This window comes from Lissotriton helveticus, chromosome 10 (assembly GCF_964261635.1).
Source record: "Lissotriton helveticus chromosome 10, aLisHel1.1, whole genome shotgun sequence".
NCBI classification, from domain to species: domain Eukaryota; kingdom Metazoa; phylum Chordata; class Amphibia; order Caudata; family Salamandridae; genus Lissotriton; species Lissotriton helveticus.
The window spans coordinates 830,111,359-830,132,060 of NC_136071.1; the positions used below are offsets into that span (position 1 = coordinate 830,111,359).

The window sequence follows — 20,702 nt, forward strand, 5'->3', positions numbered from 1 at the left end:
GTGGTGGTGGACGTGGTGGTGCTGGATGTGGTGGTGGTGGTGGATGTGGTGGTGGATGTGGTGGACGTGGTGGTGGTGGATGTGGTTGTGGATGTGGTGGTGGTGTTGGATGTGGTGGTGGTGTTGGATGTGGTGGTGGACGTGGTGGTGGTGGTGGACGTTGGGCTGGAGGTAGATGTGGTGGTGGTTGACGTGGTGGTGGTGGACGTGGATGAGTGGATGTGGTGGTGGACATGGTGGTGGTGGACATTGTGGTGGACATGGTGGTGGTGGACATGGTGGTGGTGGTGGATGTGGTGGTGTACGTGGTGATGGTGGTGGACGTGGTGGTGGTGGATGTGGTGGTGGATGTGGTGGTGGTGGTGGACGTGGTGGTGGTGGTGGATGTGGTGGTGGTGGTGGACGTGGTGGTGGTGGTTGTGGTGGACATGGAGGAGCCCATGTAATTTCTCTGTGGTTGGCTATATGGTATCTTTCCTCCATAAATGGAAGCAATTGTTGTTACAAAGAACATTGTAAGACAAATGGCTGTCTCTGTGCGACATGCGACCTGTGACAAAGAGAGAGAGTGAAAGAGAGAGTGCAAGAGAAAGAGAGTGAGGGGGGAATGAAAAAAAAAGCATTGGCATAGCCAACAGGTCTCACCTTTTGGATCTTATAAGTGTGAAGCAATACAGCAGGCTATCCAGATTCAGAGTGAGTTTGGATAGCGTACTGTAAGTAATCACACTCCTGTGACCTGTGACAGGTTTATGTGACACCTTCGAACAGTCATGCCTTTTCAGCCAAAAGAACATTTGGATCTTGGGACTTGTAGTTTTGGTCTGCTCGTTCTAGGTATGACCCCCTTAAATCCCAGCATGCTGAGTGTTAGCTAGAAATACTGGTTGGGCTGACTCATGCTGCATTGTAGAGGCACGAGTGAGCACCCCTTGTTTCCGCAAGCGCTATGAAGCCGCCGATCAGTGGCAGCAAGCGCTATGAACAACCAATAGGAGCAGGTGATTTTTAAAGCTTTACCAGCCAAAGCTTGAGCAATGCCATGAAAGTCCATCCAGCCATACTCCGGTGAGGCCACTGCGAGTGTGGGCTTTATTTAGTATCCCCGCCAGCTCTTTAGTTTGCAGAATAGTTGGGGTTTATTTCTGTGTGTGATTGTAAAGGGAAGCCTGTCCTGACGCCAGACGCCCACACCCTGAGAGGCCTTATTAAGGTCAGATAATTATATACAGCATTCCTGCTTGCTATAGGTACTTCTGTGCTGGCATTAATGCAGAGAATCCTTCTCGAAGGACATTTGGGCCGCTCTGGAAGAGACCTCTGCAGGATGAATGTCCCGCCCAGCCCGGTGCAGGAATGGTGCTGGAAGGGGCATCACTTAAAAAGGTGCCCCTCTCGGTCTCAGGGCACGGGTGCTGTGGGGTCGGGTTCTTTCTGTGGCACAGACAAGTGGGGTAAACACCTTGTCACTTGCGGGCTGTACCTGCTATGACGCAAAGCTTCTCCCATGCAGCGATGAACAAGTGCTTGCCTGACAAACCATTTAAAAATCGGTTACGAAATCTTCTATTTAATCGATCCGTAAAGTTATTTATGTGTGCAGGTGTCCGGCGAAAAGTACCTATTTGGGCGAGGACAATGGGGGTCCCAAAAAAGGGTGTGAAAACATGGCTTGAAATCCAAGGATGCACAAAGTACAGAGAATATTTTTGTTCATAACTTTAATGTTTACATTTAAAATAAATATCCTACATTAAAATATATAAGAATGTTCAATATTTAAGAGAGAATGAAAAAGAGCGAGAGATGAAGATAGAGAAAAAGATAGGGAAAGAGAGAGGGAGAGAAAGAGGGAGGGAGAGAGAAAGAGAGAAAAGGAAAGAGTGCGAAAGAAAGAGGGGGAGAGAGAGAGAGCAAGAGAGCGGGAGAGACAGAGAGAAAGATAGTGTGATTCTAAAGGGAAGCCTGCACGGGGCCGCGAGAGCAGTCTTCACTTTTTCAAGCACTGCACTTGTACTTATGGTGCTCCGCTGCGCGCTCCCGCAAGGCGGACCCCCCACAAGCACAAGTGCAGTGCTTGAAAAAGTGAAGAACAATGGCTAAAGGCCCTCCCTCGCAACACATGCGCGCTGCGTAGCCGAGACCTAAAAAGGATATCTCCTACTACAGAAAACAAGCATTGGCAAAGACAAATGGACACATTTAAAATGCATGGGCTTAGCTTGTTTATAAAGCACAGTGAAAAATATGATTTTGAGTCATGCTGGGAATCTATAACATTATCAGCCCCTAGTGACACGTGTGTATATGGTGTATATATATTTTGTTTGCAACACCAACGCACAACTTTTCACGAAAGTCACTATTTACAGTCACTGTGTTGTTTTTTTGGAGCACCTGTAATGTGATATGATATCCTGAAAATAACTTTAGAAAGTGAATACAATTAACTGTTTAATGATAATTTATGGTTTTATAATTATGATAAATTGCCTAGGAGATTAAGTCTTAAAATCCCTCCAGAAGGTAACACTTGTTTTTCTCTTGCATTTATAAGCCAAGGTTGCCAAGGTTACATGGTTGCCCCATAATAGTTGGCAATGATGTAGAGGGCCACAGTCCAAGGGCCTGGGGAGTGGATTTAGGACAGGAGGGCTACTCAGTACCAGTTTAGGTGAGGCAGAAAAAGGAACTGGCAGACTGCAAGGTAAATTATTCTGCCTAAATTTGGTTAAAAACATACAGGACTGGTGAAGTCAGCCGACTGGGATTAGAATGTGGGTCTCCTGGTGAGAAGTTTACAGTCATTCATAAGACTGTATTCTCACTGCAATACTCTTTAACTATTTGTTGAGCTACAAGATGTTTGCATGGGGCCTTTCAGAACCTGTAGCATTTTTCACAATGTTGTGTGAAAACATTGTTGTAAGATGCATTACTTGGCTCAAAGATCACCACCCTTTGAGGGACGCCTAGAAAATTGTGAAATTGTAAAATGCCTGCCTAGCAGCCATGCCCCTCAGAGTCGCCCCTAAAGAACCCTCAAGGCCCACCAAATCAATCTGGTGAGGACTGGCAGTTCTTTTTTGCCATTTAAAACACCAGCCACTCGTAATAGGCACCGATGGTTTACAAGCCATTAAAACAAATACGCAATCCTGACTTGCAAAGCACCAGTGCCACCGTATGTACCAGTAAAGCAAAAGAGTCGAGGGCAGGGGTAGGTTGAATGAGCTAAAGGAATGACATACGACCACACCTGTGCGTGAGAACCCTGCAAGATATTTGTGTTCAAAGACTGGAAGCATATTGCTGGTATTAAAAAAAAGCATGTGCTTTCATACAATAGCGCACAAAGTACGATTGATATTTGGTAGAAAGGGGTTTGTTCTGTTTCATCTCCCTGGAAAGGCATCGCTCTGTTAAAAAGCCAGAACAGTGGTATAAATATGCAGTACTAGGACCTGATTCACCAAGGTCAAGAGCTACTTAGGTTCAATGAAAATGATAAGGAGCAACTAATATTATTAGTGTTCTACTGATGGCCGCACCAGACAAGATTGCATTAGTGGCCACTAGCAGGGTGAATAGGATATGTCAGTTTCAGATGCCTTTAAATCAGTGGCGTAACGAAACTTGAGGGGGCCCCCTGCAAAGCACATGGAGGGGACCCCCCACCAGAGGCCCGGCCCCCCATCTACCACTGTGCCCCACCGCCCAAATATCTGGTATTCTTTTATTTGAAACCTCCAACAATCAATGAAATGCCTCTATATTGTCTTGCTCAAAATTCTAATGAGATATTGGGAAAAATTCTTAACATATAAGCTACGCCATTTGTAACAATACTGTCAAAAGCAGATTATTTAACTGAGGCAGCAATTGGAACAATTTCAAGGAGCGATCCTATTGTCTCAGGAACTGCCTCTGAAGAACAAAAAACTATGAAGGTTCTGAATTAGAATTGACAATAATGGACAATAACGTGAACATGAAATGTTGAAAGACAAACCCAAACCTGCAATTCCATAGACTCGACTGACAATATACATGAGAAGTACACAAGATATAACTCCTGTGAAATTCAAGAGAAATAGCCGAGGGAATTATCTGCATGCCACACACTAGCGACTGTCAAGGATCACAGAAAGTGTCACAGACACACTAGTCCAAATTCTAAATGTGTTTCCATGTAATATTCAGGGATAGTGATGTGTGTTTTCAATATTGTAATATTACTGCAAATAATCTCTGTGACACGCTCCCATTTCTCATATGTGTGAGGTTCTGATTTGATCCAAAAGAGCTATTTTATAGATGTTGCATGAAAGAAAACATTCCTCTACAAAATGTCTGTAATAGACACAAGTATCACCAATATTGAAATAAAGCAAAGGTAAGAGAAATTTAAAAAAATCTGTTTAAGAATCATTTCATGTCATCAGGGCAAGAGTCTGCAGAACAAAGCTGGTTTTATCAGGGGGCACCCTGAAAGTCTGGCAGGGCCGCAGCACACTTTGACCATGCCTTAAAACGTCTCTGGATAGCATCTGCCTTTAATGGATGCAACAATCTTCCATGCAGTAATGGCAGCTTCCGAGGAAGCAATTGTGACCTGGGAAAAGTAAAGGAGGTCCTTGCAAGAGGCGAAGGATATGGCACGACAAACATGACAAGTGGCAGAGCACTTAGAATCAGGCCCGGGCCCTGGCATGGAACATGAGCTGAGAATTTACTGTACGTGAAAGGAAGTCTGAGGGAAGATAGCAGCCCATCACGAAGTGGTGGGCATGTACATGCAAGCGACAGGGTGGCTAAAGGCAGTCCTGCAGGCAAAGTAGCACCAAAACCCACACACCTAAATAATTTGAAAAGATGTCTTGCAGCTCCTCATGTTGGATCGCAACTTGGAAAACCAAAGGCATGTACATTTTAGTAAGAAGCATCCAAAGCTGCACAAGCGGCACATGATTGCTAACAAATAGTAGCTAGTTATAAGTTTTCTTTTAAAATATGTGTAAACATGTTTTTTTTAATGCACTCCATTCCCATATAACAGTTCTCCATCTGAGCAAGTATACATTGAAGTTTTTTCGGATGTTCAGAGTAAAGCTGGAGATGATATTGATAACGTGGTTAGTTGTTAAAGGAAAAAGTAAGATTCAGGTCACCTTCCTTTCTCTTTTGCCAATGAATGCAATAGAACTTTGGAAGGGACTAAAGCAAACTATATTAAGGGGTTCGTTATGTTGTGTGATGAACACATCCTTTTTTCCACAGAGAGGTTATTGTGAAGACGAATCCCTGATCTTCAAAAATGTAGATGAATATTGCACATTCGGTAAATAATTAACATCAATACAGAGAGGAGTAAAAGACTTAAGTGCCCTCACATTATACACACTGTTGCCTACAAAAAATATAAATTTTGGACTCAAGCAACTTGTTATTTTCAACATGATTGACAATTCTGTATTAGCATAGCAGTATGCTTAAAATAAAAATCAAAGTCCATATTCAACTCTGTGAGCTTTCACTCATGGTTTAAAATGCGGGAAGTACCATGTAATGCCCATAGATTGAAACATATCTATACTATGGAGATCAAATGGGTAAAGCACTGGGGGTGGCACACATCTGCCCATTCACAGATTGGCTTTGCCCCTTGCTTCCCCAGTGGCCATCACCAACCTAAGCCTCATATAACAAATCTGAGAAGCGAGAACGAAAGTCATAAGTTGGCTAGGGGATTGAAACCAGGGGCGTAACTAGACCCAAACTTCGGGGGGAAGGATGGGCTACCACTCCCAGCCGGGCCTGGCAATAGCACTGGTCGCACACGGTGCAACAGTCTTTTTTGCCACCCCGACTTCCTCCTTCTCCATGAATTCCCCACTACCACTAACCAACAATGCCCCTTATCTCTCTATAGCACCTTTCTGACAAACATTTTTTTAAAAGTGCTACTCATAGTTTACTCACATGTTCTTTTTAGCAGGTACATTGACCCTCTGCCCTTTGTGGGTGGCAGGAATGCCCATGTGAGTGCATGGTGAGTGATGTGACAGTGTGAGAGTAGGGTTAGAGGAGTGACTGCAGGGTGAGGGAGGTGACCATATGAATTTAGGTGCAGATGTAAGTACAGAGTGGGACGAAAAAGAAAGCATGGTTAGTGATGGCCTTGTTTGAGTGAGTTTGCAGATTGAGCAGAGAGAGTGACAGGTGAGTGAAGTGTCACATGAGTGCAGGGTGAGTAGTGTGCTCATGTGACTGCAGGGTGAGGTACAAGGTGAATAGCGCAGGTGCATTGTGAGTGCGGAGTGATCACTGAGTGGAGAGTGAGTGGGTGAATGGTGTGAGTGCATGGTGTTCAGTGAGTGCATTGTGATTGCTGAGAGTGCAGGGTGAGCGTAAAAGTGAAGGGCGAGAATGAGGAGTGAGTTGTCCTACTGCAGAGTGCATTCCCAGACACTTGAAGTAACTCAGCAAGTTATTGACGGCGGTGTAGGGTTTCATATATAAGTTAAACTATTGCTATTAATCAGGGATTAAAGGTGTAGGAAATAAATAATGTGCTGATCATGCAACAAACTTCCAGTCTTATGATTAGGGTGGCCAGCTCATTATTTTGATGTCCCAGACTGGGCAAGAATAAACAGTCACCTAAAGCCATATTTTCAGCACTTATCTGTGCATACTTTGAACAGTAAATATAAATAGAAAGCACTTTAAATAGTGTTCTAGAGCTGCCTGAATGATGAGATCCATGACTGATAATTAAGGGGAACAAAGTCAGAAAAGTCACATTACAAATGAATACATACTTATTTATTTATAACTATTTAGTGCCAAGACTCCAGGCTCTTTAAACAACACATGGCTGACACTTTTTCTTTTGGCAACCCTACTTTATATTCCTTTTTATGAAATGCATTCTCACACTGCAGCAGTAAATGTAAATTTCAAATGCAAGGAATAGGCAGAGTGGGAGCCCAGGGGGCATTGGAACCAGAAAAATACTAAGCAACTGTAACCAGTTTACAAAGGTATGTTGAGCATACAGCTGACTGACTGTTGTGGTGCACTGTAGCACCCAACAACACTTTTCAATAATGTACATCACAGGCAGACGTAATGGCGCACACTGGGAAGAGCTTATATAGCACATAGCTCAGAAATGCCATATAGCTGGATGGCACGCAGCTCCCAAGAGCATTGTAAGTAGTATAAAACACATGGAAAAATTGAACAGAATGCACTGGACACACCTCACACAGCGCAGATATACTATACAGCTCGCTGCAATGTAGCCCCCGAAAAGCACTTTTCAATGGCATGGAACACACACAAACTTCCAACACAAAACATTAAATAGAACATTTTGCTTACATCTAACTAAGCACAGACATAACATTTGGGCTGTGGGACATATTTTCCATAGAATGCAGTATATTAACATAAATAACGTAACCTAACATGTAATTGCTGTCCCTATAGTTGTGTGGCTCTATCTATAACTTGGTCATCGGAATGTGCTACAAACAAAGACAATTATCCTGGGCTGGTTCACAGGAGAGAGGAGAGGGGCAACCCATCTTCACTATTGAGAGGCTCAGAAGCACACCATTTAATTTATGAGGTCAGGACTGTTTTGAGGCAACTGGTGCACCCATGCGTGCGTCAACTACTGCGCTGATAGGGACCCCGGAGGCTGGAACATGGGGGCTATGGGCCCTATATTACGTTCAACGCCTGGCCCCATGATGCATGTGACTGGCATGTCTGGTATGCTGCCCACCCCACCCCACCCTCGGAGACTCCTCTGACAGACTCACCTGAGGCCTGGCCTGCAGCTCCAGTGGCAGGTCGAGTCGGCGGCAGAAGACTGGGCAAGGTTAGCCAGGGGCTAGCAGTAATTAAATTATGGCTGCACGGTCTCTCTCAGCCATCGCACCTCACACTCATTTTTTATTGCTCAAAGTGGCATGGGCATGACAATGACCAGCCCCACCCTATGCTCCACCCTAATGGTGAGTACCGCGCAGCCGAGCATCATTTAATTACTGACGGCAGCGAGCGTAACGTAAGTTATGTAACTCACATCCCAGATGGATGTGTGTAGTGCTAAGTGCTGCGGGACCACGACCCTGAAGTGCGGGGGCCTGTGTTATGCCCCCGGAGCCACTAGAATGACTTGGGCCCAGTTTATTGTAATCTTCGTAAGGACCCGGGGCAGGAGTAGTATTGGGGGAAGGCATACAAGAGCCCTATGTTCCACTCCAAACAAATGTGTCTCATAGCAAAAGCTGATTTGGAAATTCCAACGTGCAGAAGTGCTGATCTCAGTTCTCAGCAGTGGTCAATAGATCAAGCAAAGGTTCTTCCCCTTCTTGTAAGAGATCTAGCACCACCTCCAGGTGTAAACGCCATTCGTTTCCAGGCGCTTTGCGGTGGATACAGCAGCACTTGTCTTTCGATAGAGAAATTCCACAGCTCAGAGACATATGTTTGCACTAGGCCACGTGCGATGCCTCGTTTAATAAGGATGCCCTCAGAGGTTTGCTGTTCGTCCACCATTTCAGTAAGGACGATTGTCAGCGAGGGCGTGCAACAGAATCACCCTGCAGTCATCAGGGCAGGTTACAGAGAGCTGCCCACTCAGGGAGTGGAAGAAAAGTTTATCAGAGTTGGACCCACGTGAGTGGTGCCTTTAGTATGTGTATGTGAGAGACATTTGTTTTCTTAACCTGAATAACAAACTAGGAACAAGTCCTTTCCAACGGAGGGCTACTTGCTTTGAGCGGGCCCTGCGATGGAGCTCAGAGAGGTTCTAAAACCAGAATGTTTATTTTCGGAAGACAATTAAACGCGGTAATTTTATGGTAAACATCACGTACAACGAAACTTTTACAACGCACTACCATTACAACGCGGTCATTACAACGCAAACTATTACAACGCATTGCGCTGGGGGGCGCTCTAGGATAGGGAATAGGTTAATTTACTATCCAATAACCTTCCCTAGTGTCCACGGGGACTGGAGTTGGAATAGTAAATTAAACTATTCACTATCCAACACCCAAAAGCCTTATGCGTTGTAATGGTATGCAATGTAAAAACCGCGTTGTAAAGGCAGGCGTTGTAATAGCCTGCGTTGTAACGTCATACATCCTAATTTTATATCAGATATATAATTTTACAAGATATTTTACAGTTCTGCACTGTTTAACTGATATATATAACATATTATAGACAAAACAAAGCAGCTTCTTTAAAGTGCATATAATTCCTATAAACGTCATTTATTGTGGCTGGCTTGTATCACGTTTGTGTCATTTCATCTTGTACTATGGGGTATGTCCCTTATTTCTTTTCCTAATGAAGGAGTTTATGTTAATATCCATTCATTCATTCATTCATTTAATGTTCAGTTGCACTTGCTGGCGCAGTGTTGTTGCTTCGTAGCACTATAAGCAAAAAAATGCTATATTTATTGAACCCGATCGTTCTTATGCTGCTGTCATTAATTAAAAATCCGGTTCCAATCCGCTTCCAATACCAGCAGCCTATGCATCAACCCACAGAGCTTTCTCCCCAGCAATGTTCTCTTCCCAAGTTTAACTAAACAAGGGCCTGGGGGGAGAAATGCGCAGATGTGAGCCATTCAAAAGGAAAATGACGGGGTCTTTGGGAATGACTCACGCCCTGAGGGGGATGTCACCACGAAAGATTTTGCCAGGAATGTCACCAGGCCCGGACTGGCCATAGCAGGCACCGGGCAATCCCCCGGTGCGCCGCAAGGGTGGGGCCCGGTTTTGGGCCCCTGGGGGCCGATTTTGTTACAGGGCCGTTTGTCGGCCGAAAACCGGCCCTGGCAAAGCACTCAGCGGCACCCCCAACCCCCCCAAGTGGGGAGGGGGGGGGGCGGCCGAGCACTTTGCCAGGGCCGGTTTTAGTTCCCAGTCCGGCCCTGAATGTCACTGGGTTGTCACTTCATGTGAGAAAAGAGCAGGCAGTGAAATGCAATTGCTGTCTTGATAAGACTAGCAAGGGATACCTGGCCCGACCTAATTAAAGAGCAATTTTTGTATTCTTAGGAATGACGCATCTTATAATTAGAAACTGGGGCCTACATTCTTTACCTGGGACAGAAGCAGATCGCAGCTCCCATTGAATGTCACCCTTCCCTGTCTGCAGCCCCAACACACTTTAACAGAGGAAACATTTTTGGCGGGGGTGGACTTATAAAATTACAATACATTCAAGTTGTTTCAGTAAAAGAAGTTATCAGGTCAGGACTGTTATGATGCAACTGGGGCACCCATGCACGCTACAATTACTGCGCTCAGCGCTGATGGGGGCTGCGGGGCCTATATTACGTTCTATGCCTAGCCCTGTGATGCATGCGACTAGCGTGTCCGGTATGCTGCCAGTGCCCACCCCACCCTCAGAGACTTTTGTGACAGGCTCACCGGTGGACGGGCCTGCAGTTCCAGTGGCAGGCTCGGCAGAAGACTGGGCAAGGTTATCCAGAGGCTAGCAGTAATTACAGTATGGCCGCACGGTCTCTCTGAGCCATCGCACCTCACACGCATTTTTAAGTGCGCAAAGCGGCATGCACATTGACAATGACCAGCCAACCCTATGCTCCGCCCTAATGGTGGGGACCACGTAGACGCAGCCCGCGCATCATTTAATTACCAACGGCAAGGCTGGGCAAACGTAACTTACGTAAGTTATGTAATTCACGTCCCAGACGGATGTGTATAGTTGTAAATGCTGCGTGACATCAAAGGGGGCCCCTGTAGCGTGAGGGCCCCCCAGGCTGCGGGGGCCTGTGTTACGCCCCTGCTTTAAATGGACAATGCATAACCCAGTGCCCCTGACACCAAGGTAATGGTATTAATAATATAGCCACACAGTACCACATGAGTTATCACTCAAATATCAGCTTTAAATATATTTCCGAAATTGAGCAATTTTTCTCCAAACAGTTCTGAAAAAGCACACATTTTCATCTTGAATACAAACTCTCAGTTTTATTTTACATACATTAGTTCAAGCAAAGCAAAAGCTTCTAATTTAGTAGGCTGGGCTGCACACAGGAGAACTACCTACAGGTAGCTACAGAACTACCAGTAGCTCACGAGCTACTCGTTGTAGAAGCCTGGCCTGGGTACTCTTAAATTTTTGTGTATGTTTATGGATTTCTGCTATTCATAAAGGTATTTTACTAGTACTATCTTTATGACTACGGAGTCTCCACATATAATAAGATAGGACTGGCCTATGTTTAATGTGCGGAGACTCTGCACTTTAAATAGAATACTCACAAAATACCTTTCTGAACTCGCAGTCATAAGCTTTTGCCATTAAATACTATGAAACTCAGTGGCATAGCTAGACATTTTGCCACCCGTGGCGGCCATTGCATTTGCCGCCGCATGTAGGAGCGGGGGGTTTGGGGGTGCTGGTGTTTCCATTTTGCCTCCCAAAGACGGCCGCAGGTAAGAGCGGGTGGGAGGCTGCCATCCCCAAACATCCCCATCCCCTTTGTTACGCTATTAATGAAAACATTCAGTGGATTGAGCATTTGGTCCTGCAAGCCAAGGGATACCAGGTTGTAAAGATGAGGATATAAAGACCAGAATCCATATTACAACAGGGTATTCCCAATATTTACCAGATATTTTAAAATGTTGGCTCTGTTGGCTAACAGAAAAATTATTGCCATCGCAAGCCTTTACAGCGGTTATGAAAATCATGTTCCAAGTGACTTCCGGATTGATTAGTGGTTGGAGTTGTTCACGTAATACACCTGCCTGTTGGGCGATGGGCAGAGGAGGAACCCGAAAGGCAAGGGGAGTTTTATAACAAGACAAAGCAGTGTATTGTGAAGACTTTCTATAGCTTTCACTCTGAATGCTGACTGTATCAAAGTCAGTATTCATATACCAGTCGGTCTGGTGCCCTAGTTTTGCCTGTATGCATACAGTTCTGATGCAGCGAAGGATAACATGAAAACAACAGCGGAGGATAACTTGAAAATAACAATCAGACAGTGCAAAATATCTAGATCAAAAGAGGTTAAATAATTTAATAGAAGTAGAATATTGATTAAAGCACCAGCTCAAACAGATAAATCGAACGAGCCTGGGGTGCCCCTGGTATCCGTATCCATATCAATCAGAATATTGGGAAGTCAGCCAAAGAAAGTTTGTTGAAATGCTGCCTCTGGAACAAAAGAAGGATTCAAACAAACAAAATACCTGTCTCCTGCGTGTCTTCCTTCCATTTGTGATCCATGCCTCCATACCTTTCATGTGGGAGTTGGGCATTGACTTCTATCACTTCTTTGACAACCATGGCTGATGACTGATGCTTAATGACTACTCTGACTTGACCCTCGAAAGACCATTGCCAGTCAGTGTTATATCACTGCATCTATAGTATAACCCCTTTGCTAGAGATGTCTTGAAAGCACAGCTCTCTGCAAGACGTATGGCTGTCAATAATTTAAAATATACCTATATACAGAAAGGAATAATTTTTAGGTCTTGGCTAAATGCAGCTTTAGCTGTCTATTGGCAGACCTATTGTCTTCAACACATATCATATACTTAGAGTGGGCTTTGGGTCACCCCTTGCTCATGACTGCTTGCTTTGTTGTCTATATCAGGTACCTGATCTCGATTGGATAGTTCTCTTCCCTATTTTCGTACTTTTTTCTGCCTAGGATCATTTCCGTCTCACAGTGTACTTAAGAGATGAGTTGTATCCATTCAGCCTTGATGGGATTCTTTTTCCTTTAAGTTTCACACTACAAGGGATTGAATGAGTTTCTCTGGTGTCTTGTTCGCTTATTTCGCCTGCCTTTGCACGGTCTGTAGTTTCTCACCTCTTTCCCATGCCCCCAGATGTTCCCTGATGCTCCATGTCCTCCTCTTCAGCCTGCTCCCCAATTAGCTCTCTGACGTGCCGTGTCCCACTCCCCATCAACAATTATGTTATTTATTTATTTTGTAACTCGTTTTTTTAAAACATTGTTTATGAGTGGCCTCTAGCTGCAAAGTGCTATAGTGCTGCTTACTTCATTTTTTTTTAGCGCATGTGTCATGACGATGCATGCATGTTCATCAGCGGCCATTTAAGAATGTATTTTCTTTAACAGAAAGCCCATGGGCGGCGTTTGCACATGATGCACTGGCAGCCATTTTGCCTTGCTAAAGCCAATGGAAAAGCATCAGAACATCTAATAGCGCAGCGTTTTAGTGTCCAAACCTATTGGCTTTTTCAATGCTTGGTTTTTTTCAATTGAAGTTTTAGATATTTTAAGCAGATCTCAAAATGCAAGCCCAACCTATTGCCTTCTGCCAATGCTTGTTATATTTGTAATGGCTGGTGGTGTTACAGTTATTGCACCTGTTCCACTTGTCCCATGTTTGCAATGTGTTATATATCACTTTCTTTTAAAGGCTTACTCTGCCGAACGCAATAACAACATGAGCTTGATAAATCCGAAGTAGAATACAAATCATTTGTACAAAACAATGGCTCCTCTTTGCATATTTTTTATATAGCAAGAACTCGACCCGAAGGTATTGGAGCGCTTTATATGAGCACCGTATTTACATTACACATTCAAGCACGGAGAGATAAAAGTGATTTACCCAGAATCACAGGATGTGGACGCGATCTTGAGGCTCGAACCCTGGTTTCCAGCACCAGAGTCTGCAGTTTAAGCCGACGACCTGACTTTCTCTGGTGTTGCATGATTGCTTTGTCAACTGAGCAGTTCACATTTTGATTTCTCTCTACTTATTTAGCGAGGCATTCTTATCCCACACAGCCCGATGAAAGGGCCAGCTGCAGTACTAGCTTTTCACCACAGCACCCGAGCAGGAAGGATAATGCTATAGTATATAGAGAGTAGTTGTCTTCGGTGTCACCATGTGGCAAAATTGTGTAATTGAAAATATTTAATGAAATCCAGCTAGTGTGTGGCAAGGGACACTCAATGAGAGAAAGCGTATCAAAAACTCAGAGACACACAGACTTTAAAGGGATGCGTGTTGAAGGTTAGACAAGTACACATGTTCTCAGTGCACACCATGTCAGTTTGCCTCAACATGGTCCCTAACAGATGTGGCCATTTCAAGCATCTGAATAGCAAAATGTGGCGTGTGAAGTTTTTCACAACTGCTGGTATGTGAAACTGCTCAGAAAGTGCATTGATAAGTCAGCAATGACAGTAAAGTGAGTTTGTATGCTTCCCACGCTGACTATTAGGTACACACAGTCATATGTGACAACATTGTTACATGATTGTTCAACTTGAAGGCAGTGAGGACCAGCTCTTGACACACACTGCTTACCTTCCGGGGGACAGTCAGCGTTCTTTTGTGATCCCAATCCATTTGACTCCTGATCAGCAGTAGACACTGAGAAAAGGAGAGAGGCGTGTTAGGTTGACTAAGTATCCTGTCTCACACAGACCACACTGGCATTTTATCACGCATACTATTGCTGGCACACAACTTGTAGGAAAAAAGCTCTAATCACTGAGCCAGTGACCTGTTAGGTGATGCTTACCTCACTTTCACAAACACTCTAACATCACATTATGCCCAAATCGAGGCAAGGTGACCCACTATACGGCACGTGTGCACTTCAGGTAGCTCATGCCCATATGTTCACAGCATTGTACACCCACCGGAAGAATACTGACAGTTCATACAATGTAATGTGATTGCCGGTTTGGGTGGTCTGTTAAACAGTCTTGGTAAGCTTGTAGTTGAGCATTATACACAGTTCGATTATACCAGAGTAAAGATTTGACTCTTATGATCAACTGATGTAGTCAACCCTGACCTTAACAGCTTGTTGAATATATATTACAGTACCTTTACTCTGTGTTGCAACAGAATACTTATATCCTATATGAAGGAGTTGTTCAGAGGTCGCCTCATTGATGCTAATAGAATTGTTTTTTAGAATGAGGTGTCCTGATACAAAAATAATATATTGTGTAGAGTGTAGCAAGCATTGAAATAACATACTCCATTTGAATTTATAGGCCTAAGTTCAAAATGATTTTATTGAATTATTTTGGAAACAGAAGAAATAGACAAATACAATACAAATACAATACAAAAAGAATACATTTTACATGCAAAAATGATGAAATTATGAGCATAAAATGCAATAAGCCAAAAATGAGTAGGAAGGGGGAAAAGAGGGGGGGGGGTGCACATATCATAGAATCATAAAATAAAACAATATAGAGTCTCAATTAAATTGAAAACAAAAAGGATGGTAAATGAGGGGAAATTAATCATCAAAAGACATAAGAGAACACTTAATCATATCATTGCATAACATACGAATCAATAGGAGACCAAAAAGATTGAAATGACTGCGAATTATGAATAACGCCTTTAAGAGACAACTGGGCACCTCTTCTTGTAAAGATAATCTATGACCACCAAGCATGAACTGAAAGAGAAGAAGCATCTTTCCAACAAAAAGTAATGGATTTTAAAGCAGCTGTAATTAAAAAATTAAATAACTTTGCCTCTGACTCACTAAGAGGAAAGGAAAGGGGAACTGATTTACATATTAACATAGTATAAGAAATATCATCGTGTAAAGGTAACATTTTCAAAATGACCTTCCAAACCTCTGACCAGAATTTCATAATAACTGGGCATTCAAATAACATATGACGATGTGACCCAGAATTGGAAGTGCAATGCCAACAAACATCAGATGGTAACAATTTCGCATGGTATAATCGAGATGGGGTCCATAGGGCGTTAAATAAAATATAAGCATTAGTCTGATAAAGAGACACTGGAAGCCAACCAGAAATACTGTTAAGCCATATGGAGGAGCATGTGTTATCTGATAGGGAGATGGAAAGTTCAGTATTCCAAAAAGATGATATTGCACCGACATTGGAGCCCTGGGAGGAGGTACATTTTTTATAAAGAACAGAGACAGCTTGGGGGAAGACGTAACAGCCGTAAGGTAAATTAATAGGTCATTAGTGGTGGAAGAGGGAATACCATTGGGAAAATAATCCAAAATTGAATTACATAAAGATTGGTATTTTGAGAAACCAGAAGCTGGGAGATCAAATCTCAACTGCAGTTGTTCAAAAGGAATAAAGGCATTTCCACAAAATACATCTTTAAGATAAAAAATTCCCTTTGAAATCCATGAGGACCAGAAATTAATTTTTCTGTTTAGTTTAAGTAAAGCACTATGCCATGAAGACAAGTGGACTGTAGAGAGTAAGGGCAAATCCAAATTAGAATCCAAATCATTAATTATTAATCTAGAGGATTTGATTATAGACGACAGACGAATAATCTTAGATGCAGAAGACATTGACAGCAAAGAGGGCAGTGAAAAGGGTCGTACTATTGAAGATTCAATATCAAACCAAATTGGAGGTTTAACCACATGTGAGTTTGTGAACCATAAAGAGCTTTGTTTTAAGATAAAAGCTTTATGGTAGAGGTAAAAGTCTGGAAGGGAAAATCCAGCCTGGGACTTAGGGAGTTTTAATTTCCTGTAAGCAATACAAGGGACCTTGTTAGACCAGAGAAATTTAGATAATATTTTATCAATATCTTTATAAAATTTGAGAGGAAATTGAGTGGGAATCATGGTTAATGAGTAGAAGATATTTGGTGCAATATTCATTTTTATAGCCTCCATTCTACCCCACCAAGTGAGATAAAGGGGAGACCATTTGGACGATTTGTTTTTGATATAGTCAAGTATAAAATCACTATTTAGTTATAATGTAGCTGGCAACGAGGAGGCAAATAGGATACCTAAGTATTTCAGCTTACTGTTCTGCCAAAGAATATCGGTGTTTGGTAGCATATCCGGGGTACAAAAAGCATTCAAAGGAAAAAATTGTGTCTTACTTACATTTAACTTATAACCTGAAACCACTGAATATTTTGCAATAATGTCTAATAAGGAGGGAACAGAGGAAAGAGGATTACTAATAAACAATAAAACATCATCTGCATAGGCTAGAGTTTTAACTGTGACATCATTTATCGCAATACCCTGAATATTATCACTGCATCGGATATAGTTAAGAAAGGGCTCAATTCCAATTAAAAATAACAGTGGGGAAAGGGGACACCCCTGCCTAATACCGCTAAAGAGGGAAAATTGAGTGGAAATTTGTCCATTAATAAACAAACAAGCAGTAGGGGCAAAATATAAAGCAGAAATCATACGAATAAAATGGGCACCAAAATTAAAAGATAACAAAGTTTTAAATAAAAATTGCCAATGAATTTTGTCAAAAGCTTTTTCTGCATCTAAAGCCATCACTCCCGCAGGGGAAGCAAGATGTGGACTCTGTTCAATAACGTGTAAGAGTGATCTAATATTATTAGCCGAGTACCTATTTTTCATAAACCCAGATTGATCTGGATGAATGATGGAATGAAGTATGGGAGCTAATCTAGTGGCAAGGATTTTAGCATAAAGCTTACAGTCCTGGTTAATTAGGGAAATGGGACGATAATTAGCAACCAGGGTAGGGTCCTTATCAGGTTTGGGCAGAACAATGATTAGAGAGTCCATAAAGGAGCCCGAAATAGTGCCAGAGGAACCAAAATGAGAAAAAAGTGCACTTAAATAAGGTAAAAGGTAAGCCTGAAACTCTTTATAAAACTCAGCTGGGATACCATCTGACCCTGGGGATTTATTCTTGGGAAGTGACTTAATAGCAAGTAAAATCTCATCACAAGTAATTGGAGAGTCTAAGCCTATTCTGTCTGAGGGAGAAACTTGAGGTAAATTACACTTATTTAAAAATGAATCAATTAAAGAATCATCACAGGGGGCTGGTTTACTATATAAGTTAGAATAAAAATGTAAAAATTCTTGGACAATATCATTATGGGAAATAGCGACTTGACCTTGAGGACCACGTGTTGATGTTATTTGAGTTTTATCCTTCTTGATTCGTAAATAGTTTGCAAGAAGTTTTCCAGATCTATTGATATTAAAGCGAAATTTAGCATTAGATTTTGTAAGTTGGAGTCCTGCTCTAGTACTGAGTATAGCATTAAATTCATAACGAAGCTTTTGTAGTTTAAATTTGAGTTGAGGGTCATTAGAGGAAATAAATAAACGTACAAATTTAGCAATTTGTTTTTCCAAATGTTTAACATTAGAGTTAAATTGTTTGTTCTCATGGGCCATAATAGAAATAGAGGCACCTCTAATGTAGGCCTTAAAGGCATCCCATCTATTCACAAGTGAAGTTGAACCTTCTGGGTTGAATAAAAAATAGTCTTGAATAGCTTGTAAAAGTTTAGACTTATGCTTATCATTAAGTACCACATTCGTGTTCATACGCCAACGACTTTGCTTGGCAAAAGTAGAGGAAATATTTAAAACAAAGGAAATTAGGGCATGGTCTGAAATATCAATATTACCTATAATAGGGTTAGTGGCTGATTGAATTAGTGAAGGTGAAAGCAAAAAATAATCAATCCTAGAATGAGAATTATGGGGATTAGAGAAAAAGGAAAACCATTTATCAGTAGGAAAATGTAGCCTCCAAATATCAGCCAGCTTGGTTGTGTGAAGGAAAGATTTAAAGGCATGAAAAACTTTAGGAGGTCGGAATTTTGTAGTGGAAAGCCCATCTAGTAACAGATCAATAATCACATTAAAATCCCCCCCAACAATCAAAGGAACCTGCCCCAACTTCAGAACTTCAAAAGTTAAAGTAGACCAAAAAGAAGGATCGTCAGCTGTAGGACCATAAATATTAAGCAAAAAGAAGGTTGAGTCATAAATTTTAACCTTAACCACTACATATCTACCTTCTGTGTCTGCGAACTTACTAAGAATCTGACAGTGCAACCTTTTTGCAAATAGAATTGCAACACCATTTTTCTTTCCTTGCGCAGGAGAGGAAACAATATTATCTACCCACTTTTTCTTCATATAGTGTAAAATTTTGTCATCAACATGTGTTTCTTGGATGAAACAAATATCAGCGTTGCACGCACCCAAGTAGTCCAAGATTTTAGTGCGTTTAACAGGATGCCTTAAACCCTTAACATTAAGTGAAACAATTTTAACATTATGAGTATTAGCCATTAGGAATTAGGAGGAAGAGGATAGAAGAATGAAGCAGAAGAAGAGGAAATGAAAAACAGCCATGGAAAAGAGCGACTCTATGTAGAGAGTAAGAAAAGGAAAGACACAAAAGGAATAAACACAAAAGGAAGGAAAAATGACAAACAAGAAACAGAGACATAAAGAAGAATACAGAGATGCACACCCGTTCCTCAAGCATGGCCATAAAACCGTTGGAGCCCGTGAAGAGAGAAATATTTAAATGCCAGGATAAATTAGATTATAAACGTTCAAGTAACAGGGTCATGAGTGTCCATTGACGGTGAAGCTTGTTGTTCCAGAAAAAGATGTAGATCTTCAGGACGATGAAAAGATTTAGAGAAGGTGTCTTTCCAGACTCTCATCGTAGAAGGATCAAATAGACCATACTTAAAACCAAGGCTTCTCAGTTGTGGACGGTAAGAGGAAAATTCCTTGCGAATAGCAACCGTTTCCTTAGCAAAGTCTTGATGGATAAAGATTTTACAACCATTCACTAAGAGTGAGGGAATGTCTCTTGCTGCTTTCCTGATAAGGACCAAGTGATGGTGTCGCAAAACCTTAAAAATCATTTGCCTGGGCTTAGTGTGGCGAGGATATCTATGTGAGGGAATTCTGTGAGCCTTATCCACTTCAAATTTTTCGGGGAATTTGATATTCAGAAGTCCAGGTAGCAAAGACTCTAGATATAAGCGACAATCAGATCCCTCAATCTCTTCAGCCAGGTTGAAAATACGGAGATTGTATTGTCTATGACAGTTTTCCTATTCCAGCAATTGAGTACGCATTGGTACTATTTGACTCACCAAGGGTGTAAAAGAGTCCAATTTATTTTTATTGTCCTGAATTTTTATAGCATTATCAGATATTTTCATGGACATAGAAGCCACATCTTTGCGAATATTTTTCACTTCAGTCGCAATAGTATCAGTATTCATGCGCAGCGCTTGAATTTCCTCCAAAATTAGAGCAAGGGACTGTTCAGAAGAGTCAACAGCATTAGATTTAGATGGAGTAGGCGATATCTGCTTTTTTCTTTTATTAGCAGCCAAATTTTTATTTTCCATTTTGAGGAGAAAAAATAACCTTTTGCGTTAGATAAATACAAAATATGAAAATACACCTCAAAATTTGATAAATGTGAGGGAAAAAGGACATAAAATGCCCTAAAAGCTCTTGAAAAGGACTGGTGCAGCAGCTAAACTAGGTCGTGGGTGTGGCCAGGCCCAAGCCAGGCCCTCTCTTTGTAAGCACTCCGCCCCCTATGCAGAGCAAACCGGCAGAAGCTGGAGCAGAGGCAGGGGAGAGGAACCAAGGAGCCAGCTGAGGCACTTCCCCACAGTGAAATCGCCCGAAAAACAGTCACAAGGTAGGAAATAGTTAGAAAAAGGAAGCGCTGCTATTGAATGAAGATTCCTGACAGGAAAATCGTCGTAAAACGGCTAATTAGGCCGGTGAACTCACGGAGCTCCGGTGGTGGCGGCCATCTTGGTCGACGCGCTCGCGCGACTCCTGAATTTATAGGCCTAACGACT

At 42.2% G+C, this 20,702-nt stretch overlaps 1 protein-coding gene across 4 annotated transcripts in view; it reads right to left on the reverse strand.

Moving 5' to 3' along the window:
* The window catches only part of KIAA1217 (KIAA1217 ortholog), a 1,321,668-nt gene that overhangs the window by 1,029,543 nt on the left and 271,423 nt on the right, over nucleotides 1–20,702 (reverse strand). For all 4 annotated transcript variants that reach the window (XM_078663443.1, XM_078663442.1, XM_078663445.1 and 1 more), the window contains exon 2: nucleotides 14,376–14,441. In XM_078663443.1, coding sequence (XP_078519569.1) covers nucleotides 14,376–14,441 — 66 coding nt within the window. The remainder of the gene's footprint in view (nucleotides 1–14,375; nucleotides 14,442–20,702) is intronic.